This window comes from Metopolophium dirhodum, chromosome 7 (assembly GCF_019925205.1).
Source record: "Metopolophium dirhodum isolate CAU chromosome 7, ASM1992520v1, whole genome shotgun sequence".
In the NCBI taxonomy this organism is placed as follows: domain Eukaryota; kingdom Metazoa; phylum Arthropoda; class Insecta; order Hemiptera; family Aphididae; genus Metopolophium; species Metopolophium dirhodum.
In genome coordinates this window covers 27,260,097-27,279,074 of record NC_083566.1, presented here as the reverse complement: position 1 = coordinate 27,279,074, position 18,978 = coordinate 27,260,097, and the positions used below count along the sequence as shown (strand labels likewise).

General features: G+C 31.9%; 1 protein-coding gene across 1 annotated transcript; it reads left to right on the top strand.

Moving 5' to 3' along the window:
* The first annotated feature begins 2,666 nt into the window (after window positions 1-2,666).
* Window positions 2,667-17,748, top strand: LOC132949411 (tryptophan 5-hydroxylase 1). Its single transcript, XM_061020286.1, has 11 exons — window positions 2,667-2,780; window positions 9,350-9,442; window positions 9,507-9,623; window positions 10,521-10,734; window positions 11,096-11,199; window positions 11,292-11,359; window positions 11,547-11,597; window positions 12,841-12,986; window positions 13,400-13,662; window positions 14,598-14,827; window positions 15,736-17,748. Exons 2-11 carry the CDS (start codon window positions 9,356-9,358, stop codon window positions 15,983-15,985), a joined length of 1,530 nt encoding a protein of 509 aa, XP_060876269.1. The 5' UTR covers window positions 2,667-2,780; window positions 9,350-9,355; the 3' UTR covers window positions 15,986-17,748.
* The last annotated feature ends 1,230 nt before the right edge of the window (window positions 17,749-18,978 follow it).

The following is an 18,978-nucleotide window of genomic DNA, read 5'->3' as shown; positions in this document are numbered from 1 at the left end:
TAAATGCTTCATTTTGTTTAAAATTTAAATAGATTTGTGCAATCCAAACAATTAGGGAATTTAAAAGCATACGACAATTATTATAGGTAATAGTGTATGTCCGTAATGTTTCTCGCCACCACCCAAGCTATCGAGTCGATTATTCCAAATCAGTGACAATATTTTTCAAATACCTATCGCCATTAAAATTTGATAATTTAGTTGAAACCTAATATTATCTTAGCATAATATCATATTATATACTAACACTTGCTGGGGGTATATAAAAATCAATGCGTGTGTCGCCCGATATTTTGTTGTATACGAAATAACATTCTGGCTGTACATTTTCAATCAGAGCACGTATACATTATGAAGGAGCTATACCTAGGTATATACTTTTTATATACCGCCGCGGTCGCCCTCGATTTTGGATAAAACAAACGGTTAATAGCACTCAACCGCGACTTTGGACTATATATATATATTTATAGAGATTGGCGTGTTGAGCGGTATTGATTGGCCGGCGAAGTTTACTGTATACGCACCTACTTAAATTGCCCAAGACTGTCTGTGCCGAGGGGGTGCGGCGGGGCCTGGAGTGCAGTCGTCAGGATATCAATCCCTTTTATCCTCTCCGTCATTGTTTCGGACAAATTGTTACGGACATTATTTATTTATTTTTGTGTTTTTTTTTCCAATCTCTATCCAAGGAAATGCTTAAAGTCTTACGTATTAGTACAACAATTATTATTATATATACCGCAGTAAACGTCTACCAGCAATAATTGTACGATATAATATATATAATACTACAAACCGACTTTCTGGTACTGACCACGCAACGATCATTGGGTGTGGCTACGTATATTATATATTTTGTGGTGCTAGTATATACCTAGGTATATATTAGTTCGTCGAAAGTCAATTAATATTCGGAAGTGTATCGAAAATAGCAGTTGCACGAGTCTTTACGTTGGGAGACGTAGGACGCAGAATAAGCAAGTCAAGCGTAATGAAAACAATATGTCATTGATACCTGATATTACCTACTTACATTTAGACAATATATTATGATACCGGAAAATATAACCAAAGAGTAAATTAAAAACCAACCACGATAAAGAGGTGGCGGCGGTGGATAACTTATTGAGTAAAATAAAATTACGATTACTTAAAAATTTAAAGGACCAAATATATTGTTCAAAAATATAACGGCGAGAGCACAACGATCATCCCTGCCAGATTTCCAATGCCCCATCAACCATGCACTCCACCCCTGGCAGAATGAAACGAATTTGACATCGTCTAATATTTATTTTCATACTGTACTTGGATGTTAACTAGAATGAGTCACCATTATATCAATAATGACTATTCTATTCTAAGAAAACTATAAAAAAAATGAAAAAATTGATAAAAGAAACTATTATACGTTGTCTCATATGATGCTTCACCACTGAATGAGAGTATAATATTATAATATGAATAATCCGATAATGATATTATGACAACTTAATAATATGTCATCAAATCTGGTTTGACGTAAAAAGATTCGTTTAAGGTTTTGAAACAAACACTTTTTTTACTACAGATTGTTATTAAAAATGTATTACATTACTAAATCTATACTTTCAATTATTTTGTTTTTATTATGTACCAACACTTTATAATTAAAACCCGAAATTACTTAATTTTACACTTGAGTGATAAATATCGGCGTATAATGGATTATAAGTTAATAAATTTATATTCCGTATCGCATATGAGGTACATTATTATATTGACAATCAAGCGAGATAGCGTCGATAGCCGGTCGGTCGTATAAGTATAAATAATACATTGAATTAGACGGAGCGCGAGGTTCGGGCGTTATTAGATTTAAACGAAACGAAAACGGCCGCGGCCAAAATACAAGAGCAAATGGGTATAATAAATTATAATAATAATACCTATAAATTTAAAGTATACTTTCGACGCCACGGATTCGCCCATTGAATTGTACGGTTGTGTAGTTTACAGGTATAACACATTCATCAGCTATTATCTATCAATCTATGTATATAATATATAGTGATTTTTCGCCGGGCGGGCAGCGGTCTGCGGTATTTATATGCGCGCATATACCCATTGCGCACATGTTGTATTGATGTGTAACATATACCAACCACCTGCGCTTACACCTTATTATTATATACACTTTGCGGGATTCGTCGAGATCCGCCGAACAGATATATCGCGGGCCAAACGCGCGTGCCAAACGTAGCGGAATTAATGAAATTCGAGTGGCTGTGGAGACCGGGCTCCAACGCTCTCCGCCGCTGAGCCCCTTCGCATACGTATACACACGCGGACAAGAGCGATCGCGCGATAATAGTATAATACAATATACATATTATATTATAAAAGCGGAGAATGATAAAACGATTCTTGTGTTACGTTTCGGAATTCTTTTACCATACATTAACGCCGAGTCGAGCACACTATATACCTATAACCCGTATTATTATACCACTGCCGCACACTTTAACGGACACTCCAAGAGTCTGCGAGGCGGCGGCGTCGGATCGGCCAATCGGCGGATCGAGTTCGCGGGGCCGCGGTTTCCGCCCCGCCGACGCCGGCCGAAGACTCCGGAGTTCGCGGACCCTCTCTCTCTCTCTCTATCTCTCTCTCCAACTCTTCCTCTCTGGATTTCGCGACTCGTAGTCGTCGTAGCCACAGGTACACAGCCATCGGCTTCCCGAATCGCCGGACGTCCGGGAAAACTGTTGCGTTTACCGCCGTCGTCACCGAAATAGGTCAGTATAATTTCTATTATTCATCATATTATTACCTATCGTTATATAATTACTGTTATGTGTACCGAATTATAATATAATACATATACAGCTATACCGGTTGTCGTCTTCAAATAATTATATACGCAAGCAGCGTTGACCAGCAAAGTTTGATTTTATTTTTTTAGTCCTAAACTAAAAATATAAGAGAATACTATAAAATATGCCTGTACACACCTTCCACATTTTTTTTGAATAAATATTATGAGTGTTACTATCTACGAGCCTATACAATTTGTACGGTCATAAATATTTGTCTCACTTGAAACGTAAGAAATAAAAAGACATGTAAATATAAGTTACCGATAACAGGTGTTGGGAACTCCATCGCTTCTGAAATGGATAGTTTGGTTTGATAATACTACAGGTTATAATTTTAAACCAAAAAAAAAAAAAAATATTTTACATTGTAAACATTTTTTTAAGACCACTACCTACATAAAAAAAACTTTGAAAAATTGATTGTATGTTAGTAACAAATTATGTGAAGACCTTATAAGTTTCTAAGTAGTAAAATATAGCCTCATGTATCCTGACAGTATTATTATTTATTGCAACTGTACCTACCTATAAGTAAATCTCGATTTACGTTTTAATGAATGCTTACATATTTACATATTAAACACTATACACGTATTGGTTTTGTCAACTTGTCATATTCCATATTTTATTAATAGAAGTTTTGTTGAAAAATTAATTTGATTGGAATATTAACAATATATTTGATGAAATAAAAGAATTACGAAACGATTATTATACAAGCACTAAAAATTGATTAAACATAATATTTATTTAGCTATATATATATTTTTAAATACTAATTGCGGTTACATATGTTTTGTACTGTAATCAGTATCTTTTCATCAACCACGATTTACCGAACGAATTGAAATATTGCTGCACAAAAGAATAATAAATACCTATGACAGGTAATTAACGGACTTTTATGAAAAGCGTCTGGTTTGAAGTAATTGTGTGCTAGTATAATATAATATTATAATCAGTTAATTGGGTTACAAAAACGAAACAAAACTATTAAAGCCATTGAGTGGTATATGCGATTGGTTTTTGCATGCTATACTCTATCCCTTAGAAGTTTTTAGTTACCTATTATTTATTACAAGACTCGAGACTACTGAAATAACGGTTTTCCTTTTGTGAACATTTAAACATCTATGTTTACACTTTGTAAGATTTTAATACAATTTGTACGTTCTTAGAGCAAAAAATAAACAAAGAAATGAGAAACGTTTATAAATATTTACTAATGGATTGCTATGTTTTTAAAAATTCGAATTTAGAGTAAAACAGGGTTTTGTGTTAATATGTATTGAAAAATAAAAGGTTACTATAGCTATAAATAGTGGTTGGCCGTGGAGGTGTTGTAAGATTTTTCCCATAAAAAGTATACAAAAAGTTTAAGTCAAGTAAAATATGGTGACTTAATTACATGTTTGCTTAATAGCTGACAAGCCCGGCATTAGCCATGCCAAATAGATTTGTTTGTATTGAATATAATTTATTTTCGTGTGTTGAATACTAAATGTATGTGTGAGCAACCCTATAGAGATTAAAAAAATTAGCTATGAACACCATAAAAGTCTTAAGGAATCTATTGATATAACTTTTATTGAAAACGGCCCAGTAGTTTTTGAATCTCTAAAGCTAATAAACAAATAGACGGCAAACACCCATTTATATTTATGTAGGTATACTAGCTGAGTAGCTGACACGTCAATGCGTTGTTATTGCTAGGTTTTTGTGATTGTTCAACTCCTTTTGGGTGTACCATGCTGCGGAAACAATGTCTTTTTAAGTGTTAATGATATTATATTTTAATTTATGGCCATCCCGATCGGCGTCGTCCGTGAGATTCGCTTATGATTATGTGAGCAGTATATTATCAAGTAGGCAATCTACCTGCGTCCTGCAGTAGATCACGGACATAAAAAAACCAATTATTCGTATGTATAGAAAGAAGAAAATAAGAAAAAGACAATAATAATTATTATTATTATGAAAACCAATAGAAACCATTTAAAAACAAAAATTTAAAAAAAAAATGGTGGTTTTTTCCACCAAAACCGTGATTTGAACTCGAGACCCCTGTTTGAGAACCTCCCCGACCTCTTATTTACCTATTTTCACGACAAAATTTAGACTGTCTTCTTCATCGAGGTCTAATCCATTTCTGTGCCAAAGTTCATCGCAATCGGATAGGAATGCATAAAGGTTTATAGATGATATACATTATGTAGAATAATAGTTAATAGCTGTCAACAGTGGCATCTATTCTAAGTAATATTCTTACGGGACCCTACCCCTCCACGGGATCCCAAATAATATGTGTGAAAAATTCGGTGACAATTGGTCAAAAACTGTGGATTTGCATTCATTTATTTGCAGCGTATGCTTCATTTAGATATATCCCGAGTCCTGACTATATATTAATGTCTGCATTAGCCGACTCTCTATTATCGTCTGTCTAACCATCGTGTCAATTTTGCTTCTGGTGAATTATTATCGATTGCTTTTTGTCAAAACCGGTCGAGTATTTTATTAGTAAATAAACATTAACTATAAACTTTGACTCATATAGTTATATAATACACATAATGGCTGTTACTCAATTTAACATGCCAATGCGTAGGTATATAGAATTATTATAACAGCTTTATTTGCCTAAATGACAATATATAATACAAAACAGAAAATTATATCCAATCATAATAACTATTTTACTATCAGAAACATTCGATTTTTGTGAGCCGATATAAAATGCATGTGTGAGCCACTTTAGTGTGACCCTATATTATTTTCCCGTTAAAAAACGAAATTACAAACCCTCTTCAAATCTCAAGTAGTCTTCATATGATTTTTATTAAAAACGATTTAGTAGTTTTTATGTTTACCAATACATTGTTACGATTGTTGACATTAATTTTTGCACTATTATATATTAGTATTCAATATTCAAAACAAAAAACAAAAAAACTACAAATATACACTTAACTAGAACATAACTGTTTTAATAAATAGTTTAATAATGGTTCTTTTAAATGTGAATTCGTATTAGCCAGTATTAAAAATATCAAAATATGAGGATTTAATATAGATTCATAAACTAGCCAATATTAAAAAGTAGGTAGAAAAACATAAATTTTGTTAGATTGTGAATGTAATTGTAGTTTAGACGTTATATAATATTAAAATACGCTGGAATTTAGCACGCTCCCAGAATGAGCATTCTTAACGCGTGTTTATATATATTGTATAGACAATAATAATAAATTGAAAAATAGAAAAATCTTAAAAATCTTCTACCTACACCACTGTTATTATGAATAATTTAAGATATGTATCTATTTTCCAACTATTATTTTAATGTCATTTATAATAAATATACTCGACACCGGTTCTCACGACTTTCGGTATACGTTTTACTTTTAAATTATAATAATATAATACATTTAGCAATAAAATATATTATTATAAGGTAAGCATAATTTATAATGACGAAACCAAACAAATGTATAATGTCAACGTCACATAAAAAATCATGTGGAATCGTGAATACCCATAGTGTTAGGTATCCATGTAATTTAGGGAATCGTGTATTTATATTAATTGTTTATAATGTCTTTACGATTCTGAAAGTTGGTGAAATCGTTCCCTACCGAGCTTTGCGATAAAATCCCTTTCCATTAAAAAAATCTTAGCACGTGAGTCGCTGGTTGGGATACACTGTTATTTAGCAATACATAGCCGCCGATAAATGTGTTTAGTTCAGTCGTTTCCGATTGAGTGCAGACCATAGCTGGTATAGAATAATCGGCGGAGACCGTTTACTAGATGTGCTTTACAACGTTTGCAGCTCGCGTGGGCTTTGTTTTACGAGGCGTTTTAGTGGTTTTTAAGTACATTAATATATTATAAAGCTTTTTTCTCTCGAGATATTCGGTCGCGACAAGTCTTTTTCCGCAGCTCCGCGCTGTATCTAAGTATCTTCATACATATAATATTATGTTTGCGGGAGGAGCTACGTGGAAATATATAGCCGCCACAGTCAGGGACGATCTCAAAAGAAAATCATAGGGGGGTTGTATTCTTCAAAATTGCCGACTTGAATTTGAAGTTCAACATTTTTGTTAACTAGGTATTAAGTTATTTTTAGTTTCAATATGCTATACATTTATAATTTCTTTATTACCTTATGTTTCAATGTATGTTTAAGTTAAATTTGAAGTTGAAACTTAGAAATACCTAACTTATTATTTTTAATTTATATCAGAATGAAATAACATCAACAAACATAATATGAAATAGGTAATGATTATAATTCATCACTTATTATTACTGTTGCCAAATCATTATCTACATTATAAGAATCGTCCTCTTCTATCATAACCTATATAAATATAAAATAATCTCAATAATTGCGATTGCATAAATTGTAGGTAGATACCTAATTATTTACTAATGGTTTTAATCTAATTATTAAAAAATGTCATTCAATATTAATAAAAAAATATTAGATTCTGAGTGAAACGAGACATGTATAATATTTTTAAAATCTATAGTTTTTATATCTATATTAATTAATCTATATACTTATAATCTATACTTCGTAAATTATAAAAGTGGTGAACCATATTATGTAGACATAAGATATTTTAAGCCTTGAAATAACACAGGGTAGGTTTTAAATGGAAAATTACAATTTACAACTCGTGGTACTTTCTAAGCCTTGTACCGGTAAATAACTTGCGAAGTAAGCACAATATTATCAAAATACCGAATAAGGTGTACAACAGACTGTTGTCAACTACAGTTGTACGGACATCAAACACACACATTATACAAGATACAAGATAATCGGTAATCTTCGACCGTTGAGTGTTTCTTTGAAACGCGATTATCGCGTATTTTGGGTATTCCAGGTATAGGTACCCTCCACTCGATAACGTATTATATTAATATAATATTATAATCGCCCGCCTCAACCGTCGCCACATGCTATTAGATCACTTGTGTATGATCTAAGGCCGTGTTGCCGTGATGACGGATGAAAGAAATTGACGGTCTATCGATTTTCTACCGTATATTGTATGCATGATATAATATTATTAGGTATATAATTATCGTTACAAGTATGCGTGTTATGTTATGAGCCGTCCATTAGGTTTTTATCTTGTGCCGACTGCCGATTGTCGCAGTCTCCACGTACTTTTGCGAATCCGCTCCATAACCCATTACAAAAATATTGAGTTAAAACAATATTAACATTTAAACAATTTATTTAATTTTCTTTTCCTCGTCTAAAAAAAAATGGTTTAATTCAGGTGAAAATAAATTCCATTTTGCCGACTGAAAATCAAATATTGCCGAGTGGGGGGGATGTAACTAAGTAATCTAAGTAATCGACAATATGGTCTTTCGGACATTGGCATTTAAAACAATTGCATTGTTAAAGGATGAGAGTTGGGGTGGGTATGCTTGTTAAATCCCTTTCGTTTCGTTCAGTATTTTTCCTACTTTATTATTGAACTGATTCAATTTATTGCTCATACATTTAATCGATTCTGTTAATTGTTGAATATTATTACCTTTATCATTACTTATCTGTGTTTTATTTTTATTTTTCCAATCCGTCTTGTAATCGCTCCAAATAACCCATCTGCTCTTAGTGTTATTCGACATTTAAAAAAAACCTATTTCATTGAAACCTTGACAGTAATATCAATACGATTTCTTTTTACAGATAGAGCAAATTATTCCATCTTTCTTAATTGTGCATCTTGAAATATTCCTCAGTTTATTATCAATTAGTATATACTAACTTCTAATACCGAATACCTTATTCGACCAGTGTGACGGAATCGCACCCTCAAAACCCATGAATGTAACATTTTCGTCATAATATGTATTATTATTGTGTTGTTAGAATTGTAGAAACGATTCGGTTAAAAAAAAAATATTTCATCTACTCTTCAAAAAAACTGAGCAGCCAAGTCACTGCATTTAATAGAATACATATTGTGTAAAATCACTGTAAATAACATAAAACAAAAACCTTTGTATTATGTTTTAATTAATCTAACATAGGTAATATAATTGGGATTGACCAACTAATATTTGGACTCTTTATTATAAAATGTATGTTTATATTTATGAATATCACCAGTGTGACGGAATCGCACCCTCAAAACCCATGAATGTAACATTTTCGTCATAATATGTATTATTATTGTGTTGTTAGAATTGTAGAAACGATTCGGTTAAAAAAAAAATATTTCATCTACTCTTCAAAAAAACTGAGCAGCCAAGTCACTGCATTTAATAGAATACATATTGTGTAAAATCACTGTAAATAACATAAAACAAAAACCTTTGTATTATGTTTTAATTAATCTAACATAGGTAATATAATTGGGATTGACCAACTAATATTTGGACTCTTTATTATAAAATGTATGTTTATATTTATGAATATCATTCAGTAAAAATTATATATTTTTTTTAAATTTAAGTTCAAAATGAGTGGTTCTGGAAAAAGTCTTCTTGGTCTTTGGCTTTACCGAACTGGAGAAGATTGGACTCTGAGAGAGGCATCTCCACCAGCTGTATGATACACTAATTTTAACAAATTTTAATCAAATATTTCGCTAAACAATATGCATATTACAGTCGAGACCTGCAGTGAGTGGTCGACCAGATCCAACGAGATTCGATTCAAGGAACTCTGTAATATTCTCATTGAAAAATCGGGTTGGTGGACTTGCTCAAGCACTTCAAGTTTTTCAAGTAAGTAGATTTCATTATATTAAATTATTCATTGTACTCAATATGGATAATTTAATATAAAAGCAAACGTAATGAAATCAAAATGTAATATAAACAAGCAATGTTAAGTTAATTTTTGGATGAACAATCCACGGAACAACATAATAATTTAATTATAATCCATCTACATAATTCTACACTATTCTATTTGATTAAGTCAGAATGTATTTGTATACAAATATACGGCATCAGGAGAATAATATAATTAAAATATTTTATTTTTTATGTGTTAATTTAATATTATATAGACAAAAACTAATATTTTTAAGTTATAACCCTATAGTGAATCCAATATATTATAAATACATTTTAAAGACAAATTATGTATGTTAATTCGAATTGGAGCTTTAAGACAATATCTTAAAATTCAAACCCTTTACAAAAAAGTACAACTTCACATATTTAAACAATAGTTTAAAAATCAATATATATAGGTATGTACTATTATGTAGTTCAGTTTGTTTGAATTTTATCTTAAAAAAAATTTAAAAATATAACTCATGCACTTTGTGTGGCTGTTCTGAGCATTAATTATTTGTCCATTTCGGTGATCCAAAAATTTTATATTATTATAGTTATTATAACTATCATACCTCTAAATTTAAAGTACAACAATTTCGTCTAAGTATTACCATTTACTCGTGTCAGACTATCATACAAAATATTAAATGTATGTTTGTATAGTTTGTTCAAGTTACATGGTCATATTTGATTTGATATTGACTTAGTAGTGAGAATATAAAGATTCCTATTTCCCATCACAAAATGTAACCATAATCAATTTATTTATTTTTTTATTAACGCTCAGAGTTTGTTATACCACAGCATCAATACGCAATACATATTTTATTTCTTTAGGATTTGGGTGTAAATGTGTTGCACATTGAATCTAGACCATCCCGCCGTAGAAAATCAGAGTTCGAAATTCTGGTAGACGTGGAATGCGACAATAAAAAAATGGAGCAGTTGACTGGGATGTTGAAGCGTGAGGTTGCAGCTATAAATTTAGCTACGTATGAGAGTGGTGCCGAAGTACCACCTCCTACTCCGATGTCAGCGACGGCTAGTTTTGGTAAAAATGCAATTAAGCTTATTCAAGTATAATTTGTTTTCAATAATATTATTACTATTATCATTACATTTTTTTTTTTTTTTTTATTAATAACTCATTGCATTACCTATATTATGGTTTGTTTTTATTTTTACTATCAAACAACTAAAATTAAATTAAATTTATAAATTTAAAACTATAATAATTATAATAGTTTTTATTTAAAGAACAATAATATATTTTCACTTTATTGGCGTTCATTAGGTGTTCTTATAGAAATTATTTAATAAAACAACGAAATTTAGGTTTGAGTAAAAACATATTTTGTAATATACTTTGTGTGTTAGATCATATTATTTAACTGTTATTTTTGTGTTATAAGATTTCTCAGAGTTTGAGCTTCCGTGGTTTCCGAAAAAAATTTCTGACTTAGATAAAGCTCAACGAGTTCTAATGTATGGAACGGAGTTAGATGCTGACCATCCAGTAAGTGATTCGTACAGAATTTATTTAGTTGTTTAGGGTACTCATATTTTTTTAAGATTTTGTCTATAATATTTCATTCGCTATTTTCTCAGGGATTTAAGGATCCGGTGTATCGGAAAAGGCGTGTAGAATTCGCACACATAGCGAACTCTTATAAATAGTAAGTAACATTTTAATATCAGACATTAATGACAAATCGATTTTGGCCATAGCTATTAGGTCTGCTTCGAATTGCAATAACACGAGTAATTATGACATAATACGACGCAATATTATCGTTATATTATGTATAGGTACTATTATAAAACTTTCGATTCGATACTTAAAACGTGACGACATTGTTTCAGTGGACATCCAATACCAAGAGTTCAGTACACGCCCGAAGAAATCAAGACTTGGTGCGTACATTTCAGTTTGTATTTCGTTATCAATAATTATTAAACTACCAGTGTATTAATTAATCGAAAAGTCTGCAGTACCTAACCCTTTTTTCATTACTTTTTTTAGAAATCATAAAATAATTGTAAACGTCTTTACATTTTCTATATTATAGCTGCATGGTAAAAGTGAGGCCATCATCAATTTTAAACTGAATTAAAAATAAGTATCTTTACCACACCGTAAACTAGGGTTACAGATTTTAGAATATTTGTACGGTCATTTATATGATATACGCAATACCTACAAAAAATAAATCTGTGTTCGATAAAATGCGAAATGCACAGTCTCAGACATAACGGCAAGCGTGTGTTTTTATTTGGATCGGAACAAAACATGTTGGACCGTTGTTTTCCTCTTTCATCAGTGAATTATCACTATTCCCTGATATGTTTGTTTTTGCAAATAAATAGTTATTCATCTCTGCCGATGACTATTTAGTTCTCGTGCGGTGGTAGGTATAGCGCTTGCTCGGTCGGTAATTAATTCGATTATCTCGAATAAACGTCGGGTATAATAGTCCAATACTGTATCGACATTCGACACCGATATTCGAACTGTTATTGGGTTATCCGGATACAGCGCATTTCTATTGGCGCCTTTACTCGACAGTAATAATAATATATGCTCACCTTTACTGCGAAAACCTATCTGATTATTATTATATTATATTTATACATACGCAAATGGTGCGCACGTGTGCATTTTATGAATACTCGCATTGATAATATAATCGAATCTGCAAAACTGTCAAGACGTAATGAAGTGGATTCAATCCTGCGAACAGGATACGGCGAGCGATATCCAATAAAGTCTGACCGTCTGCATGTGAAACGTCGCCGTTAATAATCACGTCAAAAACAATTTTCTCCGCCGAAATCGATACACGTGTATATATATATATATATGTTATATAAATTATTATATATACCTCTATTGGGATTTTCCAAACGATACCAATAGTGACACGCGCGTGCATGCGTTTTTTCCGAGATATAACCAATAAAGAATATTACGTGACATAATGTTTTGTTCTGCCTCACCCTCGGCTCCACATTTTTCTCATTTTTTCTATACACGACAATTTTTATCGTTTACTTATTTTTTTTTTTACATTTTAATGACAATTAGATTGGTTATTGATTTTTGTTTATCGTACTCAATGTAATAATTATCGAAATCATAGTTTATGATTTGCCGCAGGGGTACCGTGATGCGTGAACTTCACAAACTGTACGTGAAGCACGCGTGCAGGGAGTACTTGGAGAACTGGCCGGATCTGGTGAAGTACTGCGGTTACCGAGAGGACAACATTCCGCAGTTACAGGACGTAAATACATTCTTGAAACGTAAGTGAGTCGCTCCAAGCGGTTATACCTACTGTTGGTTGTAACCAGTTGTTAATTGTTATATCCATTGGCCGCGGCGCGTTGTATAGGCAATTTCGGTACATCGCTAATCGAAAGGTATATCTTCCACTATAATACTCCGTCCCACGACCAAAACACGAAGGGTACAGGGGAAAAAACAGAAAAGTCATTTTTTTTCCGAGAAAAACGTGTTTTTAATTTCTAAACTACACGCCTGTAATTAGTATGCCTAAACTTCCGGCGATCATATCTCTCGACTATTCTGCTTTTTCGACCGCTTAAAAGATAGAATACCTCAATACAAATAATTTGATACCGAAATCACTATTTTGGAAAAAAAGGAAACTTTTCTGGTTTTAAATTGTCGGCTAACTTTTGCGCACGACTTTTAGGCAAAACCGGATTTCAGTTGCGACCTGTGGCCGGATACTTGTCCCCGAGGGATTTCCTCTCCGGGCTGGCTTTCCGCGTGTTCCATTGCACGCAGTATATGAGGCATTCGTCGGATCCGTTCTACACACCGGAACCGGATTGTTGCCATGAGCTGTTGGGCCACATGCCACTGTTGGCCAATCCCACGTTCGCACAGTTCTCGCAAGAACTGGGTCTCAACTCGTTGGGAGCCAGTGACGAGGACGTTGAAAAGTTAGCAACGGTGAGTTGCACACGCACGTTGTGTAGTGGTTACTGGTTATAACCAAGGTATCAAATTGTATTGCTATGTGTGATGATTTTTCCTCATACTAATTTACAGATTTTAAATAATTTTGGCTGATAATTATTTATATCAACCAAATTTCGCGCATTTATTCTAAGAGCTATTGGACGGGTCACTTTTCATCGCGGAATCCATTCCCTAAAACGTTGACTCATACATGCATTTTGTTTCAGCTCACAAACCTCAAATAGGTTTTTTGTATTTAAATAATGTGGTAACTGGTTGGAGAAAATAAAACGGTTATTTTAATTGGATGTAATTTTCTGTATTTTGTTATATACTTGGTAATCGTCGTGGAACTTTGATATAAATATAACCAATTTAATTAAATAATGTTAATTTGCATGTTTTCATTTTTTTTATGTATCGCTATATAAACACTATAAACACAAAGGTGTCGGGGATTTATTAGGAATAACCTATGTCATCTATATTATGCCAAACACATTGTTTACCACATAGCATTGAACAATAGATTATTTTGCAATTAAACGATAATATAATATGATCTTATTTTTATTATTATTTATTTTTTATTTACCTATCTTGAGTAACTCAAAATATGCAAAGTATTCAAATGTTGTATTCTGTGATTTTTAAGCGTTACAATGAGTTTTTCACGGGTATTGTATATTAGATTTTTGACTGGAGCTAAACAGAACGATAGATGGATTAATTTTAACCTAGACGGAGACGCTTAATACAGCTATAATAGTGGCATAATAGTATAATAATGGTATATAATGGTCACTGATTGGTTAGGAAATAAACATGCGTATTGGATACACCTACCCACACACATTGATTTCCATTTAGACGATGTGTGGGTTATATTTTTTAACGCAACAACTGTATTTTTATGTTCTCCCTAGCTGTACTTCTTCACCGTGGAATTCGGAATGTGCAAACAAGATGGTGAACTAAAAGTTTACGGGGCTGGGTTGTTAAGCTCGGTGGCGGAGTTACGGCATGCGATTGAAACCAACGATAAATTACAGCGATTCGATCCCGAAGTTACGTGTCACCAAGAATGCATCATAACATCGTACCAAAATGCCTACTATTATAGTGAGACATTTGAGGAAGCTAAAGAAAAAATGAGGTGATTTATAATTCAAATATATTCCGTGTGTACAGTGCATACACCGCGTATGTCACCACACAACTAATATCGATTTAATAAAAAAATGTTTGTTGAAATATCAAAATATAAATACAAGCCAATCACATAATAGAATAAAGTTAGAGATAGAATACAGTTTCTATATATTTAGGTAGGTATTTTAACTTAAGGCATTAATTTTCTATATAGAGAATTAATAGTAGGGTTATATTTACTATTGAAGTTATAATATTTACGTACGTTTTGAAAGCCCAAATAGAATTCATAAATACAAAAATAAAATAGTACCTTTTACCTATAGTATAGTAAATATGGCAGGTGTGTAGAACATTTTTAAATATTTAAGTATTGAAATACTGAAGACTTGGTAAAATCGATCCGTCTAAAATATTATCAACTATGTTGGCTGTCGACTAATCTGCAGTGAAACATTTTTATATTCTATGGTTTTAATTTTGAATATAAACATGGTTCCTTTATTGAATTTTTTATAATATTAATTGCAGTTATAAGGCAGTAGGGAAGTTACATGTGATATACACGATGTACTTTAATTTTATAAAAATCTTTTAAAATAAATAAATATTTTAATGACATTTTCAGGAATTAAAAATAATGTGTTATTCAAATCGAAGACCTAAAATAGTTAAACTTTCAACGGATAGCGTTTTATATAAATAATAGTAGACTATTTGCAATTGTTGTTTTTTAATGCATTTGTAGAAGATATTTTAATACATTTTTTATTGTTTTATAATTTGATCATCTGTCGTTGATGATGATTATTCAATAATAAAATATATTGATTCGGAATAAATACCTACTACCTGCATTAAATGATTTTTAAGTCTTGTAAGGCTTCATCTTTACGTCTGTTTTCATTCCAGAGAATTTGCGGACAGCATTCAAAAACCATTTGGCGTGCGTTACAACCCTTACACGCAGAGCGTGGAAATCTTGAGCAATACGGACAAGATCGTGGCTTTAGTGTCGGAACTCAGAGGTGACTTGTGCATCGTAAGCAACGCACTGAGGAAAATTCACGCCGAAGACGAAGCGGTGGAGAACATCAATAATATGTTGCACAAAGGAATGAACGTGAGCGGAGTTTCGCCGGAAAAGTCCCCCGAGAAGTAAAGGCGTCCGGAGGACTCTATTGGAGGATCGTACATTAATTGCTTTGCGAATAAAATATAATTATAGTCAGTCACTTTTTCAATAAAAAAAAAATATTAGCCAACGGATTTATTAGATACACTTAAGACATTATGTCGACTTAAATCATAGTCGTAGTGAGCGATTAGAAACGCGAAATTATTAGTTTTATCGGTATTATATTATTATTATAATAGTCGACTGTAGTTTTTTGTCCTCGGAATGAAATATTTATGACGCGTAGTTAGATTTTTCTTGGCTTTATTTTTTAGACACTTCGCACTGTGCGTGCGTTAAAATCAATCGAACGATCGTTATAATATTATTATTGTGCTGCGCAGTTTTCTCGTTATATTATTATTAGCCGTTTAGACGGTTCGGTTGTACCCGAAACCTTTAGATGTGTCCACGTAGGATAGATGAATTGACGGCAAACTATATTATAGTTCCGTACTTCCGTAGACGAGTTGCCTACTACAAATAACAGGTTATTGTTAAAACAGAATTATAGGGATTTTGGAAAAGCAATAAATAGAATTGATTAATGATTATATTTTTGTCGGCAGTCAGCGAGGAGCACTCGAGTGTTTAAAATATACTTTACACATAAGTTTGTATTTTGGTGCAACCGGATATAAATGCAATGTTTAAATTATATTCATATTTAATTTGTTAAGTCGTTCTATAATGTTATTGATTGTGTTACCTTCCGATTATGTTGTTAAGAACTGAGTTGCATTAATCAAACACGATTGCAAATCAACTAACCATAATATTATATTAACATACTTGTGCGTAGTAATAAATAATTACGAAAACAATATATTAAGTTAATACCTATCAATATCATATAATCGGGTAGTTAGTTTTTATTTGTATCAATAACTATATACGATTATGTTTAGAATTTAAATGTTTAACGTCAAGTTATGTGTTTATTTATATTAGAAATTAAGGAATGCTTTGTTTCATTATATTATATAAACATACCTAATATCATAAATATATTTATCTGGTATAAGTACTTTTGAATGTCCAGTAATATCGTAATAAAATATGTATAATCAATATTAGGTGTTACCTGTGAAAAATACTTTACAATGTTACAATATTTACCACTAAACTATGGTTATAAAGTTTTTCCGTTTAGAAAACAGTCTAGAGTAAGTTGTAGTATTGATTATAAATACTTTGAATTTATAATTTATTTATTACCTACCAAAATTGTTGTATCCTATTTATTCTCTACAATAAAACAAAAAAAAAACCACCACCAAACTCCGTATAAAAAAACGGTTCTAATCAGTTGCGTAATTAGGAATTTGTCCTGGGGGGGATATACATTTTTTTACACACAAAATATAAAATTTTCTAGTACATTGGTGAGTATATAATATTATGAAGGCTCTGTGGGGGGAGAGATCTATCCCCCTCATCCCCTCCCCTAATTACGCCCCTGGCTCTAATACTTGTGATAACCTTTGTATAGTTAAGTCTTTGAACTATAGATAATATTATTATTAATTAATTTAATAATAACATTCATAAGCCTATACCGGCGTAGTGTATAGACAATTTCAGTACATTGGTGTGTATATTTTACTACGGTGGTATTCGATCGGTTAATAGGTTCAAGGGATCATAATATTATTATGAGCTCGGATAAAAATTATTTAAAATGTCGTTATTCACGAGTTCGGGGAAAAAAAAAAAACATTGTTTGGTATTCACAAATTGTTTGAAATCGTCGACTTTTACATATTATATTATTTTTATTTTGAAAACCATATTATACTAACATTTATTATAATATACAACTATTATCCATATTATATTATTTATACAATGAAGTCATAGAAAACCTTGATGTAATTCTTCGTCGGAACTCTGAACATCGCGTAATGATGAATATTATGAGAGTACATTTGTGTACTAAAAACGAGGTACTCGCAGTCACTTATTTCATAATTTCATCTCTTTGAACGTCTACGTGACCCTTCTTAAAAATACACTCTGTTAAATACATCTAGCCTTTTTTCCCGGAATCATATATTATGAGATTTTATGTTACAAATTGTCATAATACAACTATGATAATGCGCAACGATGTGGCTATAGACTTCAAAGGCGCACCGCTCTCGTCGTTATATTATTATGTTATGGTCTTTATTTATATTTATTACAGTTCATAGCGGCCACCAACAATATACGAATTTATATTTTGAAAGTCCCATTCTATAGTACGATATTCAACGCTTTAAGAAAAACAACACTTTTAAGTGTTTAAAATATTTTGTTGTTGGGTACATTGTTGTTTTGCTGGCATGGTGAGACGACAATTCATTTCGCAAAAATTGTGTCAACGCTATATCAATTTTTTCCGTTATATACTCCTTTTTTCTTTTCGTCTCAACGCTGGCCAACAATTATACATAATGAGAGATCAATTACCTTTCATTTCAGAAATGTTCGTTGTAAATATTTGATTTAGTTACCGATGTCTGGGCTGCAGTACCGACCTATATAATGACTGTCGAAAAGAATATTATACAACAGGTGTATAGTACCTACCATGTTTGTCGAGTCTTACGGTATGAGAACGAAATGCAAATATTTGAACACTGGATAGTGGTGGATTCACTGGAAAAGATCAGTTCCTATGACGTTGTTGGTTCAATACAACCTTTGAACAATATATTGATGTATTTGTACAGAACATTTAATGGTGTAATACTTTATACGTTCAATAGTATGAAGATTACCGACGGCGTAAATATTAAGTCATTTTAAGTTAACAATTTTAATTTCATTATTATTAAAATTATTAAATACCGAGATCAACCCCCGTAAATATGCCACTGATGGTAGCCCAGTCATTCGATGCTAAGAAACATGACTGCTGTCGTCAATAATACCGCGTGTTATGGAGTGACTATAGATTATAAATTATAATATTATAATAGTATTAAAACAAT